The sequence below is a fragment of the Sceloporus occidentalis genome, unplaced genomic scaffold (assembly GCF_023333645.1).
Source record: "Sceloporus occidentalis isolate IW3139 unplaced genomic scaffold, rSceOcc1.0.p SCAF_41, whole genome shotgun sequence".
Lineage (NCBI taxonomy): Eukaryota > Metazoa > Chordata > Lepidosauria > Squamata > Phrynosomatidae > Sceloporus > Sceloporus occidentalis.
In genome coordinates, this window is record NW_028317021.1 from 573542 (window position 1) to 592543 (window position 19002).

General features: G+C 44.2%; 1 protein-coding gene across 2 annotated transcripts in view; it reads left to right on the forward strand.

The window, feature by feature from the left end:
* Nucleotides 1-19002, forward strand: part of LOC149289960 (serine/threonine-protein kinase ULK1-like) — a 126393-nt gene that overhangs the window by 28952 nt on the left and 78439 nt on the right. For both annotated transcript variants that reach the window (XM_089489682.1, XM_089489683.1), the window contains exons 6-7: nt 14364-14537; nt 15189-15262. In XM_089489682.1, the coding sequence (XP_089345808.1) occupies nt 14364-14537; nt 15189-15262 (248 nt within the window). The remainder of the gene's footprint in view (nt 1-14363; nt 14538-15188; nt 15263-19002) is intronic.

Below are 19002 nucleotides of genomic sequence, written 5' to 3' on the forward strand. Positions count from 1 at the left end.
TGTTCTTCCTGAGATGCAGGCTGGTAGAGAACTACTGTTTTCTTCAGGCTGACCTCCAGCCCAAAGAGCTCTGCAGCTGTAGCAAAGCAAGATGTTAGGTGCTGCAGAGATGCTTCTGTATGGGCAACAAGGGCAGCATCGTCAGCAAAAAGCAGCTCATGGACTAGATAGTTTAGAGTCTTAGTGCAAGCCCTCAGACGGCTTAAGTTAAACAGGCTACCATCAGTACGGTACCATATATAAATGCCGTCTTCTTCTTCTTCGAGATCTGCCATAGCCCTTTAGAGCATCATGCTGAAGAAGATTGTAAATAAGAGTTGGAGTGAGAACACAACCTTGTTTCACACCATTAGTTATTAGAAAGGGCTCCGAGAGAGCGCCGCCATATCTGACTTGACCTTGCTGGCCTTCATGTAGCAGGATAATTATTTTGAGGAATTTGGGGGGGGGGGGGGCACCCTAGTTGTTCCAGGATCTGCCACAGACCTTTTCTACTCACAGTGTCGAGGGCTTTGGTGAGGTCGACAAATGTTACATAAAGTCCTTCGTTCTGTTCTCTACATTTCTCTTGCAGTTGTCTACGGGCAAATACCATATCTGTAGTGCTCCTATTAGCTCTAAAGCCGCATTGGCTTTCAGGGACAAGTTTTGCAATAGCAGGAACTAATCTGTTCAGGAGTATCCTTGCAAGGATTTTTCCAGCGATGGAGAACAGTGTTATACCTCGATAGTTAGAGCAAGCAGATTTTGCTCCTTTTTTCTTATACAGGGTGATGATGACTGCATCTCAGAGATCTGATGGCAGTTCACCTTTTTCCCAGCAACTCACAAGGAGCTCGTGGAAATTAGCATGGAGTACGTGACCTCCATGTTTCCAAGCTTCAGGTGGAATTCCATCAATCCCGGCTGCCTTGCCATTTTTCATCTGCTGTATGGCCTTAAGGATTTCTTCCAAAGTGGGTGCTATGTCCAATTCATTTTTCATCGGTTGTTGTGTCATATGTTGAATAGCTGAGTCTTGGACTACTTAGTTGGCACTAAAGAGGCTTTGGAAATGTTCAGCCCATCGGTTCAAAATGGAAGCTTTATCTGTGATTAGTGTTTGACCATCTGCAGTGTATAGGGAGCTTTGGACCTGATATGTAGGTCCAAACACTGCTTTAAGAGCTTTGTGAAATCCTCTGGAATCACCCAGATCTGCACAACGTTGTGTCTTTTCTGCTAAATTGATCCACCACTTGTTCTGAATGTCTCGGAGTTTTTGTTGGAGTTGACTACATGCAAGGCGAAAGGCTGCTTTTTTTACATGGCAAGATGGCTGGGTGAGGTGTGCCTGGTGAGCAGTTCTCTTCTTTGCCAACAGCTCCCGGATCTCTTGGTTGTTTTCATCAAACCAGTCTTGATTTTTCTTGAAGGAGAATCCTAAGGATTCTTCCACAGATTGCAGGATGCTGTTTTTGATATGTTGCCAAAGCGCTGTAGGAGAAGAGTCTACAGGATGGTCTTCAAGTTTTGTTTGCAAATTTGCCTGGAAGTTGTCTCTTGTGGCAGCTTGTTGAAGATTGTTGACTTGGAGTCTCCTCTTTAGGATGCCATCCCTCTTAGGTTTAAATTAAAAATGAATATTTAGTTTACATCTTACGAGGCGATGATCTGTTTGACATTCTGCACTGGGCATCACTCGGGTATGACGGACATCGCAAATATTTCTCTGGCGTACTAGGATATAGTCAATCAGGTGCCAGTGTTTGGATTGGGGATGCATCCAGGTTGTCTTCAAGCTATCTTTCTGCTGAAAAATAGTAATTGTAATAGTCAACTGCTGTTCTGCACAAAACTCTAGCAGGAGGCGCCCGTTATCATTACAGTTTCCAACACCATGCTTTCCTAAAACACCTTTCCAGGCTTCGAAGTTCTTTCCTACTCTGGCGTTGAAGTGACCAAGGATAATGATTTTGTCTTCTGCAGGGACTGTTTATATATGGTGGCGTAGGTCTGAGTAGAATTTATCTTTCTCCACAGGGTTGGCTTGCATAGTTGGGGCATATATACTGAAGAGAACAACATGTTGGAGGCATAAGGAGATAATGCGATCAGAGTGTCCTGTTGGCAAGGTTTTGAGTTTGGAGGCAATGGAGTTTTTGATCATAAAGCCTACACCTGAAAGATGTTTTTCAGTTTTGGGTTTGCCAGACCAATAGAGTGTGTAGCCAGCACCGTGTTCTTTAAGGCTGCCTTCCTCATGGAGATGAACTTCACTAAGATCAGCTATGTCAATGTTAAGTCGTGACAGTTCATGGACTATTAGAGAAGAATGACGCTCAGGATGTCCACTATCTGCAGAATCTTGCATGGTTCTGATGTTCCAGCATGCAAGCATTAGTCTATTTGCACCTTTGGAGGCTGGTGTGTGCCTTTGTTTCTTTGTCTTTGTTTGACCGCATCAGAAGATGTCCGTTGGCCGCGGCTAGCCAACCGGGTAGATGGGGATGAGCTTTCATTAGGCCACTTTTTCTAGGCCCCTCTCCATATGGAGCAAGCAGGGCTCTCCTTAAAAAAAGGCTGCTTGATCATTCAGGATGCTGCCGAACAAGACTGTCATTCCCCGGGTCAGTCTCAAGCAACCAAAGTCCTGAACTGCCTGCATGCAGGGTTGGGTCTGCGGCTTCCAGTGCATCTTTACACCTGCCGTTTCATCCCTCACCTATCGCTACAGGGCTTTTTCGGAAGTTGGATGTATCCTTCGAGCCTGTGCAATGGATTTTTCTGGTGTAGTGCAGCGTGCACAGAACTGGCTTCACCCTTTAAACCGGAGGTTCGTCTGCTGAGGCCTTGACAAGCATGGACAGTGGCAGTGAGGTCCTCGGGTCGTAGGTTTGATTAGAGTTTCCTTCTCTTAGATGGTTGACCTTACAGAGTTAGACGAACACCATCTGCTCGGGTTTGGGATTAGAGTTTTCCTTCTCCTAGGATGGTTGCCATAAGGCTAGAGAGCCCATCCTGCCCTTTGGCGCTCTTGGTCGGGCCCTTAAGTTGTGACCTGTCTGGCATGGGAGGCCCTACTGGTGGCTATTATACCACCGCCAGCATAGCTCACAATTTCATTAGGGTAATAATAATAATAATAATAATAATAATAATAATAATAATAAATATTATTATTTATATTCTGCTTAATCACTTGGAATCCAAGTGGATTACAACAATAAAAGAGGATACAGTTAAAATTCTAAAACCCCTATCCCTCCCCCACCCAGTATAAAAACACAGTAATACTAAAGAGAGATTAAACCAGAAAGATATTAAAACAGTCGTTTAAAATCACAGTTAAAATCAATGGAGGATTTGTAAAAAAGAAATGTATAGCGGGGACCAGATAGGATGGAAAAAGAGATGGAGAAAAGGGGAGAGAAGTGGAGGGGGGGGGGGAATAGAGGTGGACCTAGTCTGGAAAGGCCTGCCGGAAGAGATCTGTCTTAATAGCCTTCTTAAAGGTTTCCAAGGTGGTAATCTGACGGATCTCGTCCGGCAGGTCGTTCCAGAGTCTAGGAACAACTGCTTAAAAGGAGTGCTGGGTCACTGCCGAAGGTCTAGTCCTCCTTAGTTGAAGCAGATTTTTCCCAGCAGAACGAAGAGTGCGGGGAGGTTGATATGGGAGAAGGCGCTCCCGCAAGAAGTCAGGACCCAAGCCATGTAGGGCTTTAAAGGTTAAAACCAACACTTTGTATCTTGCCCGGAAACTAAGAGGCAGTCAGTGAAGGGATATTAAAACTGGTGTAATGTGGGCAAATCTAGATGTGCCAGTAACCAGCCTGGCTGCCATATTCTGTATCAGTTGAAGTTTCCGAACTTGACACAGAGGTGGCCCCATATAGAGCGCATTACAAAAGTCGAGCCGAGAGGTTACCAGTGCATGTACTACTGTTTCAAGGTCTACCCGCTCCAGGAAGGGGCGCAGTTGACGTATCAGCCGAAGCTGAAAGCAAGTGCTCCTGACCGTCGCATCCACCTGAGTCATCAGATGGAGAGACGAGTCTAGGAGCACCCCCAAACTGCGGACAGAGTCCTTCAGGGGAAGTGTGACCCCATCCAGAACTGGCTGACATAACTCCATTCCTGGATTGGGAGTCCCTATTACTAGTACCTCCATCTTACCTGGATTCAACTTGAGTTTGTTTTCCCTCATCCAGTCCATTACCAATTCAAGACAGGCATTCAGAGGAGAGATGCCTTCCTTAGTCACTGCATCAGTCGGAGACATAGAGAAATATATTTGGGTGTCATCAGCGTACTGATAACACCCCGCCTCATGTCTCCGGATGATCTCTCCCAGCAGCTTCATGTAAATGTTGAACAGCATTGGGGACAGAATCGCGCCTTGAGGGACGCCCGACCGGAGCTCCCTCTTGGCGGAATAACTGTCCCCAAGCGACACCATCTGGAATCTACCCGAGAGGTAGGACCGGAACCACTGCAAAGCAGAGCCGTCGATTCCCAGCTCTCTCAGGCGTTCCAGAAGGATTCCATGGTCGATGGTATCGAAGGCCGCTGAAGAGCATCAGCAGGGTCACACTTCCCCTGTTGGTGCCCAGACGGAGATCGTCGACTAAGGCAACCAAGGCCGTCTCAACTCCGTAGCCTGCCCTAAAACCGGTTTGAAATGGATCTAGATAATCTGTTTCATCCAAGATTGCTTGGAGTTGAATGGCGACTGCTCTTTCAATTACCTTTCCCAAAAATGGTAACAATGAAACAGGCCTATAATTATTTCTGTCCAGGGGGTCAAGGGTAGGCTTCTTTAGAAGTGGTTTAACCACTGCCTGCTTAAGGCAAGATGGAAGATAGCCTTCCCTAAAAGATGCATTGATTATGTTCTTTAATAGTAACCTAATGGCATCACCCCCCTGGATGGCCAGCCAAGACGGGCAAGGGTCGAGAGAGCAAGTCGTCTTTTTCACACAACCAAGAAGCTTGTCCACATCCTTGGTACTGACAAACTCAAATTGATCCAGAATAACAGTATAGGCGGAGACGCTGGATACCTCTCCTAACGACTCAGTTTCAAAGCCAGCATCCAAGTCAGCTCCTATCTGAGAGATTTTGTCTGCGAAGTGATTATTAAAAGCATCACAGCAGGCTGTTGTAGATTCTAGCAAAGGATTCAGGGTGGGGGGTAGTTGAGTTAAATCCCTAACCACCCTGAATAGCCCTGCTGGACGAGACTTCGTAAACACAATAGATGCAGAATAGAAAGACTTCTTAGCTGCATCTATCGCCACACCATAGGATTTAAGATAAATCATATGGCGTGTCCTGTCAGGTATGAGTCGAGATCTTTGCCAGTCACTCTCAAGTCGTTCTCCAACTTCATTCTCCTGAGATATTCAGTATACCAGGGGTTGCGGTTAGGAGCGGGTACGCAAGCCACTCCCCCACGACAAGGGGGCGTCAATGGAGAGGGCTTTGGATATAGCATATCTTGATTTCAGTAAGGCCTTTGACAAGATTCCCCATGACATTCTTGCAAACATGCTTGTAAATTGTGGGCTAGACAAAGTAACTGTTACGTGGATTTGTAATTGGTTGAGTGGCCGAACCCAAAGGGTGCTCAACAATGGCGCCTTTTCATCCTGGAGAGAAGTGACCAGTGGGGTGCCACAGGGCTCTGTCCTGGGCCCAGTGCTATTCAACATCTTTATCAATGACTTGGATGAAAGAATTGGGGGAATACTTATCAAATTTGCAGTTGACACCAAATTAGGAGGAGTAGCTAATACCCCAGATGACATGTTCAAAATACAAAATGACCTCAATAGATAAGAAAGGTAGGCCAAAACTAACAAAATGAATTTCAACACAGAGAAATGTAAGGTACTGTACTTAGGGCAAAAAATTGAAATGCATAGTTATAGGATGGGGGACACCTGGCTGAACGAGACTACATGTGAAAGGGATCTAGGAGTCCTAGTAGACCACAAGTTGAACATGAGTCAACAGTGAGATGCGGAAGCTAAAAGGAGCAATGCGATTTTAGGCTGCATCAATAGAAGTATAGTGTCTAGATCAAGGCAAATAATATTGGCAGGGTACAGACTGCCCAAAGAGGGCGGTCTGCTGGCGCCTTGTTTTGCTGCGCAAGGGAGCCACAGAGGACAAACTGCGCGGCTCCCTCGCGCAGCAAAAAGAACCCGCAAAAGCAGGTTATTTTTCTGGCGTGATTGTGATGCCCGAGTGAGCCAGTGGTGCACTCACAATGTCACAAGTGGGCCGCGACGTGCAAACGCTAAGTGTCCGTTGCATCAAAATGGCGGCGCCTATGTGTACAGGGCACCGCCATTTTGACGTACGAAATACGTGCTAGGGTTGCAGGGTGTCTGTAAGCAACACCATGAGGCAACCCTAGCATGTATTCGTTACGTGCTAAAATTGTCCAGGGCCAATGCCACTCTATTCTGGTTTGCTCTGGCCTCACCTGGAATACTGTGTCCAATTCTGAGCACCACAATTCTAAAAGGATGTTGAGAAACTGGAGCATGTCCAAAAGAGGGTGACTAAAATGGTGAACGGTCTTGAAACCATGCCCTATGAGGAATGACTTAGAGAACTTGATATGTTTAGTCTGGAGAAGAGAAGGTTAAGAGGTAATATGATAGCCCTGTTTAAATATTTGAAGGGATGTCACATTGAGGAGGGAACAAGCTTGTTTTCTGCTGCCCCAGAGAACAGGACCCGGAACAATGGATGCAAGCTCCAGGAAAAGAGATTCCACCTCAACATTAGAAGGAACTTCCTGACATTAAGGGCTGTTCAACAGTGGAACATACTCCGTCAGAGTGTAGTGGAGTCTCCTTCCTTAAATGTCTTTAAACTGAGGCTGGATGACCATCTGTTGGGGATGCTTTGATTGAGAGTTCCTGCATGGCAGGGGGTTGGACTGGATGGTCTCTTCCAGCTATTTGATTCTAGGACCAAGAAGAAAGGTGTGAGGCAGTGGGAACAACAACAAAGTATAGAGAAAGGCCAGGCAGCAATGACAGAGTACCCCCCCCCCCGAAGGTGGGCATAGGACAGTTTACTGCTCCTGGAGCTGTACCTCTCTGCCTAATAGCAGAATATTCTGGCTGTGTTGCTCGACAACCTTATGGCAAAGTTGAGACTTAACTCTGGGTTTTCTGTTTACTCTTCTACATCTTACTGATACCAAAGTTCACTAAATAAGCTTCTTTATCTGATGTATTTGAATTAGGGTCTCCCTATATCAGGTTTTGCACTCTAACCATTACTATAGTGTTCCCTTTACATTTGCTGGAGTTACGGGTGAGGGGCCCCCAGGAGTGAGGAAAAATGCAAATAAAAAACACTGTTCTTTTACCTAAGAGAATAGCTCTCTAGGAATCTCCAGGTCCTTCAGTTCAACTCTGTGGTCAACATCTGCCAGAGGTTGATCATAGAATCATGCTGGAGGACCTACAAATGCCTAGAGCAGTGGTCCCCAAAATCTTGGACTTTGGACTTCAGCTCCCAGAATCCCAGACTGTTGGCCAAAATCTCTTAAAGGACATAGTTTGGGAACCACTGGCCTAGAGAAGTGTTTTTCTCCAGCACAACTCTGTGGTCAACCTCTGGCAGAGGTGCGCTGGAGGACCTAGAGATTCCTGGAGAGCACCATATGAATCAAAACTTCAACTAATCAAATCTGCAAAACTCAAAGCTGCAAATGTGGAAGGCCAACTGTATATTGTCTTTCTTTTTTGTGGTCTCTGTGCCTCACACAACTGGGTTATCCTGCACCAGCACAGAGCCTGTCTAGAGCATTCTACAAACATTCTAAATAGAATGTTTGTAGTAGCGCCGCTCAGCTCCACCAGCCCTATATAAGGGGCCTCCTGGTGAAACTGCCAGTTCCTTTTTGTCTGCTACTGCAGCAGTTTCAATAGTAACAGCTTTCGCTTCAGTTTATAGAACTTCAGTTCCAGGAGGTTTTGTTGGATTGCTTTGTTGGCATTGGCTGTTGGCCACGCTAGCCCTTTGGGCTGTCTTGGTATTGCTGGCTTCTTTTAAGAAATGTGTTGAATGTGGCGCAAAGATCCTTGGTTGAGATGGGCAATTGATGAAATAGAGAGCATCATCTCAAGGCTTTTCTGTATGAGCAGGTCTTGACCTCTCATGAACCTCCTTGGAAGCCTTCAACATCAAAGAGAGAGGGTCTGTTTCTCCAATATTTAATCAACATAGACATCATCCCCCGTGCTGGTTTATTCTTGACACCAGGGATATTATGTTTATCAATCTCCCTCTGAAGATTCTTGTTATTCAGGTAGCAGCTATTCTTCAGTGGATAGCAGGTCTGCTCAGTATAGGCTGCATTGTAGGTCTAACCATCCAAGTGTCGACACCATCCAAAGTGCTCTCAGTATATCGTTAGGCCAGCAGTGCAACAAAGCCATTCATCAGTGGATCAGTCTGCTACGAAGACCTCCAAAGTAGCACAGCTTTCCACTCGCCATGAGCAAACACAGGAAACAGCTATGAAGATCAGAGAGAAACCTGTTTCTTCTGTTGCAATCAACCTATCAGACCATGCAGATCCTTTTTACCACCTCTGCCTCTGGATCAGGATCTGATTTGGACTTAAATGTGATTCCTGCCAATAAATCACCTCCTGTTCAGGTAGATGCTACAGTTCCCTCATCTCTGACAATGCCATCAAGCTTTCATCAAAGCATTCATCAGATACATGCTTTGGATGGATAAATCCCTGCAAGAGCAGACCCCCATCAAGGATCCGGTATTCAAAATGGTCTATACCTTGCTCAAGTGATTCGGGAGTTGTGGTTGACAAATCTTCCCTCCTGTCAACATTGAGCAAGCCGTAGTTTTTATGCAGTATGGTTGATTAAGTTGTTCTTAACCTCTCTAGCAATCCTGAGCTCATTCTGCACTTTAGCTTTTCTGATTTTGTTGATGCTGCCCAGTCCAAGGCTTCATGCTGTCTTCACTCTGGCAGATAAGGAGGGCAAGAAACTCAATACCGTGGGGAGAAAGTTCTACTCTTTGGATGCTCTCCAAGATTTCAAACTATCTGGCATGCATTGGTGCTTAAAGCCATCTTCTCTGGGCGAAAATGACTCCATTCTTGGCCAAGCATGGTGATGAGGACCATAGAGTGGCTTCTCCCTTACAGTTCGAGGCTCAGAGGTTGCCAGGTCATCAAATTATGATCTCTAAACATGTTGCTGACTGTGGGGGAAAGGCTATGGCTGGTGTTGTCACTCTCCATTGATAGGTGGGCCTGTCATATTAAGCCTTTGCAGCAATTGAATTCCTTCCCTTCAACAATGCCATCCTGTTTCAAGACCAACTCCAGGTTGGAGCACATCTACAAAATGCAGTTGACAATGAGGAAGTTCAAGTTTAACCCTTTAGTACAACCTCCTGCCAGCTATGGTGGCTACAAGGGGGTTGAACTGGATGACCCTTGTGGTCTCTTCCACCTCTATGATTCTAAGTGTACACAGTCATTGAGGCAGTGCTACAGTCCATCAAGGTCTCGGTTTTGGTTCAGTTACTATTTTACTGCCTCCTTGACACAGAAGCTTTTGACTTTGAGCTGTTGCATTCTGGGAGTCACTGCTGGGAGGAGTCTGAACCCTAAATTCTACAGAAGGCTGGCAGAGGGAATCTAGTTCATTTCCTTCAAGGAGGAAAAGGCTGGTTTCTTCTCCATGTGCTTTGGTGAGATCTAAACTTAGACTTTGAGCTATTGCATTCTGGAAGTCACTGCTGGGAGGAGTCTGAACCCTAAATTCTGCAGAAGGCTCGCACAGCAAAACAAGGTGCTGGCAGACCGCCCTTTGGGGGCGGTCTGTACCCCGCCATAGAATCATAGAATAATAGAGTTGGAAGAGACCAAGGTCCATCCAGTCCAACCCCCTGCCATGCAGGAAATCTCAATCAAAGCATACCTGACAGATGGCCATCCAGCCTTTGTTTGAAGACCTCCAAAGGAGGAGATTCCACTACACTCCAAGGGAGTGTGTTCCACTGTCGAACAGCCCTTACTGTCAGGACATTCCTCCTAATGTTGAGGTGGAATCTCTTTTCTTGTAGCTTGCATCCATTGTTCCGGGTTCTAGTCTCTAGTCATCACTTCTAGAAAGGGCATGCCATCGTTTAGACATCCACTGATCATTATTAGCCTTCAGTGTTCAATGTACAGTTACTTTCCAATGTTCAGATTGTTTGTTTGTTTGTTTGCTTGTTATGGAGGACCCAAACAAGGATAGCAGATGTTTTCTTAATGGCTGTCAAAGTGAGTGGTAAAAACTATATTGCTCTTCTATGGGATTGCTCAACAGCCTATTCCTATTGGTCTTAAGGCACACAGTACTAGAGCTGTGCCTTCCTCTATTGCTCTACTCTGGTATATCTTTACCTGAATTTTTAAAAGCTGTAACATGGTCTCAGCCATCTGTGTTTATTCATCCCTATAGATTAGACTGCAGAGCTAGGGCAAATGCCCAGTATGGCCTTGTTGTTCTTTCTGCTATTCTCCAGTGACCTGGCCCTGGCCTACTTCCTCTGGTAAATTTGGCAGATATTAATAAAATTAAATTCAGTTGAGACAAATGCAACATTCTGCATTTAGGCCACAAAAACCAAAAGCACAGGTATAGGATGGGGGAATATATGGCTCTGCAGTACTACATGCAAGCAGGACCTTTTGATGGTTTTTGATATAATACAAACATGAGCCAACAATGTGATTGTGCAGCAAAGAAGGTGAATGCTGTTTTAGCTTCCATTAATAGAAGCATTGTTTCCAAGTGGAGGGAAGAAATAGTCCCACTATATTCTGCACTGCTCAGGCCTCATCTGGAGTACTATGTTCACTTCTGGGTGTCTCTTTTTAAGAAGGGTATAGACATGTTGGAGTGAGTTCAGAGAAAGACAAGGAGGATGATAAGAGGTGTAGAGAACAAAACATGTGAGTAAAGTTTGAAGGAGCTGGGCATATTCAGCTTAGTGAAGAGAAGACTGAGGGATGACATGATCACACTCCTTAAAATACCGTATTTTCCGGCGTATAAGGCGACTGGGGGTATAAGACGACCCCCAAGTTGCAGGCCGGCAGCGTCCCTGGCCTCCTATGGGCTGAAGTAAGGTGGTCTCGCGCTGGCTTGGAGGGGGGCCTCTGTGGAGGCCTGGAAGCCAGGTACCGCGGCCGAGCTCTCTCTCGCCATCATTGCTACTGCAAAAGGCAGCGGAGAAGCGGCTCCAGAGCCGATCGGGCCCAGGGAAAGAGCCGGCCCCTTCTTCCTCGCCCTTGCCACCGCCTCCCGGGATACTCCACTCCTCCAGTGGCTTCCGTGGCATGTTAGAAGTCCGCCGCGGAAGCCGCTGGAGGAGCAGAAGCCGCTGGAGGTGGCGAGGGCGAGGAAGAAGGGGCCGGCTCTTTCCCTGTTTCCCTCGGCCCGATCGGCTTTGGAGCTGCTTCTCCGCCACCTTTTGCAGCAGCAATGGCGGCAAGAGAGAGCCCAGCTGTGGTGCCTTCTGGGAAAGGAACTACAAGGACCCCAGAGACAGAGAGATGGATACACCAATCGCCTGTTTCTGGGGTCAGAAACCGGCATATAAGAAGTTGTCTTATACGCCGGAAAATACGGTACCTCAAGGGCTGTCATAGGCAGGAGGAGCAGGCCTATTCTCTGCTGCCCCAGAGGATAGGACCAGGTCTAATGGTTTGAAGTTACAGGAAAGTAGATTTCGACTGAACATTGCAGTAAGAGCAGTTTGACAAAGAAACCAATTGCCTAGAGAAGTGGTGGAATCTCGTCTGCATGTCTTTAGAGAGAGGCTTGGCTGCTACCTGCTAGCCATTCTCTAACTCAGTGGTCCCCAACTGTGCCCTTTAAGAGAGTTTGGACTTCAGCTCCCAGAAGCCTCAGCCATATTGGCCAATAGTCTGAGATTCTGGGAGCTGGTCCAAAATGTCTTAAAGGGCACAGTTTGGGGACCACTGTGGTGATTCTTTATTTAACAGAGGGCTGGACTTGATGGTCCATGAGGCCCCCTTCCAAATCTATGACTTTATGAGTAGGTTTTCTCATTGTGAAAAATATTGTCATGGTAATTCTCAGGATACCTGTGTGTTTAGCATGCATGTTGGCAAAACTCTCAGGTATGCATTAGGGTTGGTATTAATTCACCTTGCCATCTCTGAATGGGTGAACCAATAACAACATGTGCCAACTCAGCTTTTGAGGAGACCTCACCCCCCCCCCCCACACAAACTTTGCTTCCTCTTTATCTAAATCTGTATGTTGTTAATTCTGAGTTCAGCTGCTATAAACATCTTCTCAGAAAGAAAATGTTGACATATTTTTGACCTAGCAGACTTGTGTGTGTTTGTGGTTGCTGTATATTTGCATGTAAACACAGAATGATCGGCTTAGTTCTCCAGATAAATAAATGTGGGCATAGCAAATGAAACATTGCAGGCTAAGCTGCAGAACAATAGCAAAAGAAAAGTGTTGTTCTTGAACTGGATGTGTATACTTATTAACAGGCAGCTAACACATTACAAAAAGCAATTTTCTGTCACTGGAGCAAATGGCAAACAAAGGAAAAATAAATTGAGGAAGAATTACAGTGCATTAACCAAGCAGGAGAGAAGTAAGAGAAATATGGTGTAGTATGGGGAGGGGTTGAAAGCCATTTTGTGTGGCCTTTTGCCTATACTCTACAAGTACTATATTTTAAAATATATTCTCTGAGAAGTACGAGCCAACAAGCAAGAACCAAGTAGGACTGAGCTTACTAACTGGCTGTGTGAAATAGTTCTCTCCGTCACATTGCATCAAAATTCTAATTCAGTCAATTTTCATTTTATGTGTAAGTTTTTCTACCTGGGGTGAAGATAAAGGGGACAGGCAAAATGTATTATATCAGGCGAATGATGTGGCATGTGCTTGAGCAAGCCTCACCTCACTTAATTATACTGAGGTAAATGCAGCAAAAACATGGGGTATTTATGGACATTTTGAAATTGTTACCCTGTGACTGTTCTCTGAACTTGTGCCAAGGCAGGTCACATTCACCTGCTAAAGGGCTACTTTTGAAATCAAATGATCTTTCTGTTTGTCAGAAAACCTGCACTTGTTGCTCATGCAGGTCACAGGTTGAATGCCTTGGCCAGTTAAATAATTGGTTGTAGGCACTTCGTCAACTGCAGTGAAGCAAATTTAAAATAGCCAGTGTGTTACTGTGTGAGCTTGTACCTCTCAACTCTTACAGTGTCATTGTGATGGATGATAATATAAAGACATGGGAGTATATATCATAGAGATACAGAGTTGGAAGAGACCACAATGGCCACCCAGTCCAACCCCCTTATATGTCACGCAAGAAGAGGGACTGAGATAAAAATGGTATAAATAGTGCAAGCAGGATAAAAACATCCAGAGAATCTGTTGGGAGAAAAGGTAGTCAATGTTATTTTCTTTGTCATTATTTATTTATTTTTCTTATTTATATCTCATCTTTCTCCCAAAGTGAGACCCAAGGCAGCTTACAATATCTATTAAAACAGTACAGTAGTACTATACAGTGGACCCTTGTTATACGCTGGGGTTTGGTTCCAAGATCCCCCGTGTATAACAAAATCCGTGTATGCTCAAGTCCCATTAAATATAATGACATAGCAAAATGGTGTCCCTTATAAAAAATGGAAAATCAAGGTAAATGTATACTTTTTTGGAACATTTTCAAACTGTGTATGCTTGAATCCGTGTATAAAAAAATCCGTGTATAAGAAGGGCCGACTGTATGAATAGAATAGAATAAAATAAAACAGGTACATCTTTTTTAGGGCTACTTTATTGTCCCGATAGCAATAGCAAATACATTTCTATACTGTTTATCAGTGCACTTAAGTACTCCCCAAGCGGTTTACAAAGCGTAAGCTAATTGCCCCCAACAAGCTGGGTATTCATTTTAGCGACCTTGGAAGGATGCCAGGCTGAGTCAACCCTGAGCTCCTGGCTGGTATTGAACTCACAACCTTGTGGCTTGTGAGTGAGTGGCTGCAGTACTGGCATTTAACCGCTGCACCATCAATTTGATCTTTATACACTGCCCTACTCATGGTTCATGGTAATGTTTCAGATAGGTAAATTGCAGCAGATTGGCCTTCGTGCACCACAGGCATTATGTACATTACAGCTCTAGATTATTAGAAATGATAGCAGCGTTCTCTAGATTATTGCTAATGATAGTTGTATTCACCACTCAAAGTAATTGGCATCCTTCTGTACTGGTTTCTCTGCTATTTACCTTTCTTGTGCCATCACCTCTCCTTCCAGGTATGAGGACACTTAGTGAAGATACAATCCGGCTTTTTCTTCAGCAAATTGCTGGTGCCATGAAGGTTCTGCACAGCAAAGGGATAATCCATCGGGATCTGAAGCCTCAAAATATCCTCCTTTCTTATGCAGGGGGCAAGAAATCAAACCCTAACAACATTCGCATAAAGATCGGTAAGCAGTACACTGATTCTTATGTTCAAAGTTGAAAAATCTTTCCTCTTGACACATGGATTTGACTAAATTTTACATGAGTTGCTGTGAGTTCTGTATGAGACAAAAACCTTGAGTTGTTTTTTTTAAATAATACTAATAATACAAAACATGAAGGATGTGAGTTAGCATGTTTTGCCTGTATGTGCAACTCCACTATGTTGAACTACAAAGTTTTTAATTAACCATAGTTACCAAGTTTGGAAGAAGTCAGGATCGCCAACTGCTGTACTGAAGTTGTAAGAATCCAGTAAGTATAGTTGCTTGTTTCAGATATATCAGGAAACTGTAGTTTATTAAATGAGGACTTTTTCAATCATAGAACATGGAAAAGGGAAGCAGGATGGGATGATTGCATGAGAGCTATCCTATGCAGACACACTTCCTACTCAAAAGTAGAACAGATGTAAATCTTCCCTGTGTCCAATTGTCCTTTCTTTCTAATGGTGTGCTTAGGATTGCATCCTCAATGGTTTATGTCTCTTTATCTGTGATCAGCAGTTATTGTTCAATGCATGTAGGTCTTCCTTTGTGATTAGTATGAATGTGCTTTTGTGTGACTGCTTTATCATGACTTTTTCCCTTCTGATTTTTGTTTGGTTCTACATGTAGCTGATTTTGGATTTGCACGATACTTACAGAACAATATGATGGCAGCAACTCTCTGCGGCTCCCCTATGTACATGGTACGTGCATTCTGGTTGTTTGTTTGCTTGCTCTCAACTCCCCAAGCGGGCTGTTCTGCCTTACTGCAGGGAAAATGGGGATTTAAGAAATAAAATAAAATCCATTGATTCTAGCTTTCACTATTTGCATGTCACATTTTTAAATTGAATTTCATTTCCTATCTTTTCAACTAATCATCTCTATTTTATTGGACTTGCTTTGTAACATTTCTGGTATGTGGTTCTGAATGCAACTGTGGTGGTAGTGGTGAGGAGGGAAAAGAGAATGTAAGTACCCCTGGTGGGGAGGGATAAGATGTTGCTTGGCTGCTCTGTCCTGCCAATCACAGTTTTTGGTGGATGGTAAATATAGAAGCTTGCCTTATACTAACTCAGTTCAGTTAAGTTCATCTTTATTACGGTCATAGACCAGCACAGGTAAAAAGGGGATACAGGATAAAAGAAGGTAATGTTAAAAACAATGGTAAAATCAAGGTAAAAACAGGGTAAAAACACAGGTTAAAAACAGTATAACCTCAACAGGATTCTCACTATTTGCTGTTGGGAATACAGAATAAAAGAAGATAAAAAACAAGATAAAAACCAGGTAGAAACAGTATTTCCTTTTAAAATCTGGTGTTGTAGGGAAAGATTAATTCTTGTAGGGGAAGATTAATTCTAGTCTGTTGCGGAGGTCATTGCCTGGTGGATTTTACTGCAGCTGCATAGAATTTGGCAACATTATATATTATACAGGTGTCTGGATTGGGTACTAACTCAGAACTCCCATCTAGCTTTGGATTCCCTACCCTACCCTACCGGTTCTGAAATTTGGTTCCCAGATATTGTTGAATTACATTTTTCAGAATCCCTGACCATTGTCCATGCTGGATGAGGTTTTCGAGAACCAAAGTCTCACAGTATCTGGGGACAGAAAACTGGGAACCACTGGTCCACAGTGACTGGTAATTGTTCTCTTAGTTTTGAACAGGTGTCTTTTGTATCCTACCTGGAGTTGCACCAAAGACTTTTTCCCAAGCAATTCCTAGCAGTCATAATCAGCAGAGCTATAGCTGAGGGGTGATGTGAGTTGTAGTTTAACAGATTTTGAAAGCACACAACCTCCCATGTTACTTAAAACTTACTGGTTGAACTTTGGCCAGCCACTGTCTCTCAGACTTGCATACATTATAGGTACACTGTGGGGCTGAAAAAGGTGGTAGTAGATTCTATGATCTATGATCTAAAAAGTAATGGAAGTTATATGTGTCCTGCTCAGCACTTTGCAGGAACAGTGCAGGATTTTTAAAAAATTAAAAAGGAGAAAAGTACAAAATAAAAGTAAATTTAAAACTTGTACCTTCAGTTTCCTCTCCTTGAACTCATTTGGAGAGGAGAGAAGTATTGGATGGAAGAGATTGCAAAAAGGACAAGCTGTGGAGGGGAAAAGACATTGCATTCCTTCCCTTGTTCTGTAACCACTCCAACCCATTTTACATGTGATTTGTGTGGACCATCAGCCTCAAGCAGAGCAATGATCTGACTGTGGATTACCTGCTATCAAAATAATGCCAAGCTGTAGTGTGCCTGCAAGCACATACCCACCCATCCACCCATGATTTACTCAAATAAGTTAGATTCCTGGGATGTTATAAATGTGATAAATCAGGTGAGGAATATGTGAACTGAAGTTCCTTATAGCCCTAGACAACATAGCAAATGGTGAGGTCATAGAAGTAGTAACCAAACTCAACAACATGGAACACAAGGGAGAGCAGTATCAAAACAAAACATCAGTTGGGAGTCAGAAGCGGGAAGTAGGGGAGACTCCAAAAAGAAAATGAGAAAAATATTAATATGCCTATGGGCAATACAATGTAGCTAAAAGTCCATAATGAACAACGGAGTCAAATAAATATCAAAGTTCTTTTCATGCTTGTATATGAGTAGAACTAAATAGAGACCACAAACTGTGTACCATTGAAGGGATGTAATAAAGAGCTGTAAACCATTAGAATCATAGAATAATAGAGTTGGAAGAGACCGCAAGGGCCATCCAGTCCAACCCCCTGCTATGCAGGAAATCCAAATCAAAGCATCCCCGACAGATGGCCATCCAGCCTTTGTTTGAAGACCTCCAAGGAGGGAGACTCCACTACACTCCGAGGGAGTGTGTTCCACTGTCGGACAGCCCTTACTGTCAGGAAGTTCTTCCTAATGTTGAGGTGGAATCTCTTTTCCTGCAGCTTGCATCCATTGCTCCGCGTTCTAGTCTCTTGAGCAGCAGAAAACAAGCTTGCTCCCTCCTCAGTATGACATCCCTTCAAATATTTAAACAGGGCTATCATATCACCTCTTAACCTTCTCTTCTCCAGGCTAAACATCCCCAGCTCCCTAAGTCGTTTAATTCCAGAAATGTGGAGCCTTTTCAAAATTAATCTTTGAGGGATGGCATAGGCCAGGGAGTCAACCAGGAATTTCCCTCCAGGAAGGACTCAAGCCAGTGTAAAACAGTGCTTCCATTTTCCATCTTAGAAAGGAAGCCCAGCAGATTACCATGTTCAGTGGTATCAAAAGCAACTGAGAGGTGCAGCAGAACCAACAGGACAAACTCCTCCTCTCTGTTTCCCAGTGTGAGTTCTCCACCAACATGAACAAAGCTGCCTGTTTTAAGGCTTAATTTAATATATCATTAACAAATTGAAGCCAGATTGAGATTGATAAATAAGTGTTGTGATCCAGGAATTACTGGAGCTGGGAGGCCACAGCACATTCCAGGACCTTGCCCAAAAAGGGAATATTAGATATTGGGTTTTGTTGTTGTTATCGTTTGCAGTAACAGTCTCACTAAACCTTGCCTTGCTGTAGTGAGGCATTCATCACTCCCCTTACCCACTCAACAAGTGTTTTTTAATGATCCAGGAAGAGCAAAGACCCAGCATACATGTAGCGGCTCTCATCTCTCCGCATCCTCAGGATGCACAAATTGAAATGTATCCTTCTAATGGACATTCAGGCAACAAAGTATGGAGTTACCCTCGTGACTTGATTTCAGTCTGATCCTCTTTTTTTCACCTGGACATCAGCCAGGAAAAGTTGCCTCTTGAAACCTTCATGTGTTTGTAGTAGTCCTGGGGGCTGGGCGCAGACTAGGATTCAGAAACCCTTACTGTGCCACTGCCATTATGGTGTGCGCCCATCCACACGGCACACAGTGCCTAAATAGCACTGGCTGCAAGACGCATCATGGCGCACGAGCGCGCCTGAGACACCCCTTCCAGGAAGCTGCTCAGAGCAGCTTCTTCTAGGGTGCAGGTCGGTGCCGCAGCGTGCGACTGCTGTGGCACCGACCTGGGGCAAGAAGGGGCAGCTTCCAGCTACCCATCTGTACTGCCCTTAGTTTTTAAGAGAGGCTCACATTGTCCTTCAAAGTTTTATTCTAGTGACTCATCTGGGTGAATGCAATATACATAAACAAATTGGTTCATGAGAAGGGCATTGTTCCTTCCCACCTCATCTCCAGCAGATCAAGTGACAAGGTACAGGTTCTTGTTATTTTTGTGTGTGTGTGTGTGTGTGTGTGTGTGCACTCTTTTCAAAATCTCATTAAAGCAAAATCATGCCTGAATTAATCAGGATTATGAAATAGCCTTCTCCATGCCTGTATTATATCACTGTATGCTGAAAGCCAAATATTTAATCTGTTCTGTGGTATTCTGGCCATAGTTGTTATGAAAGGAAAACCGCAGCAGCAGAAACAA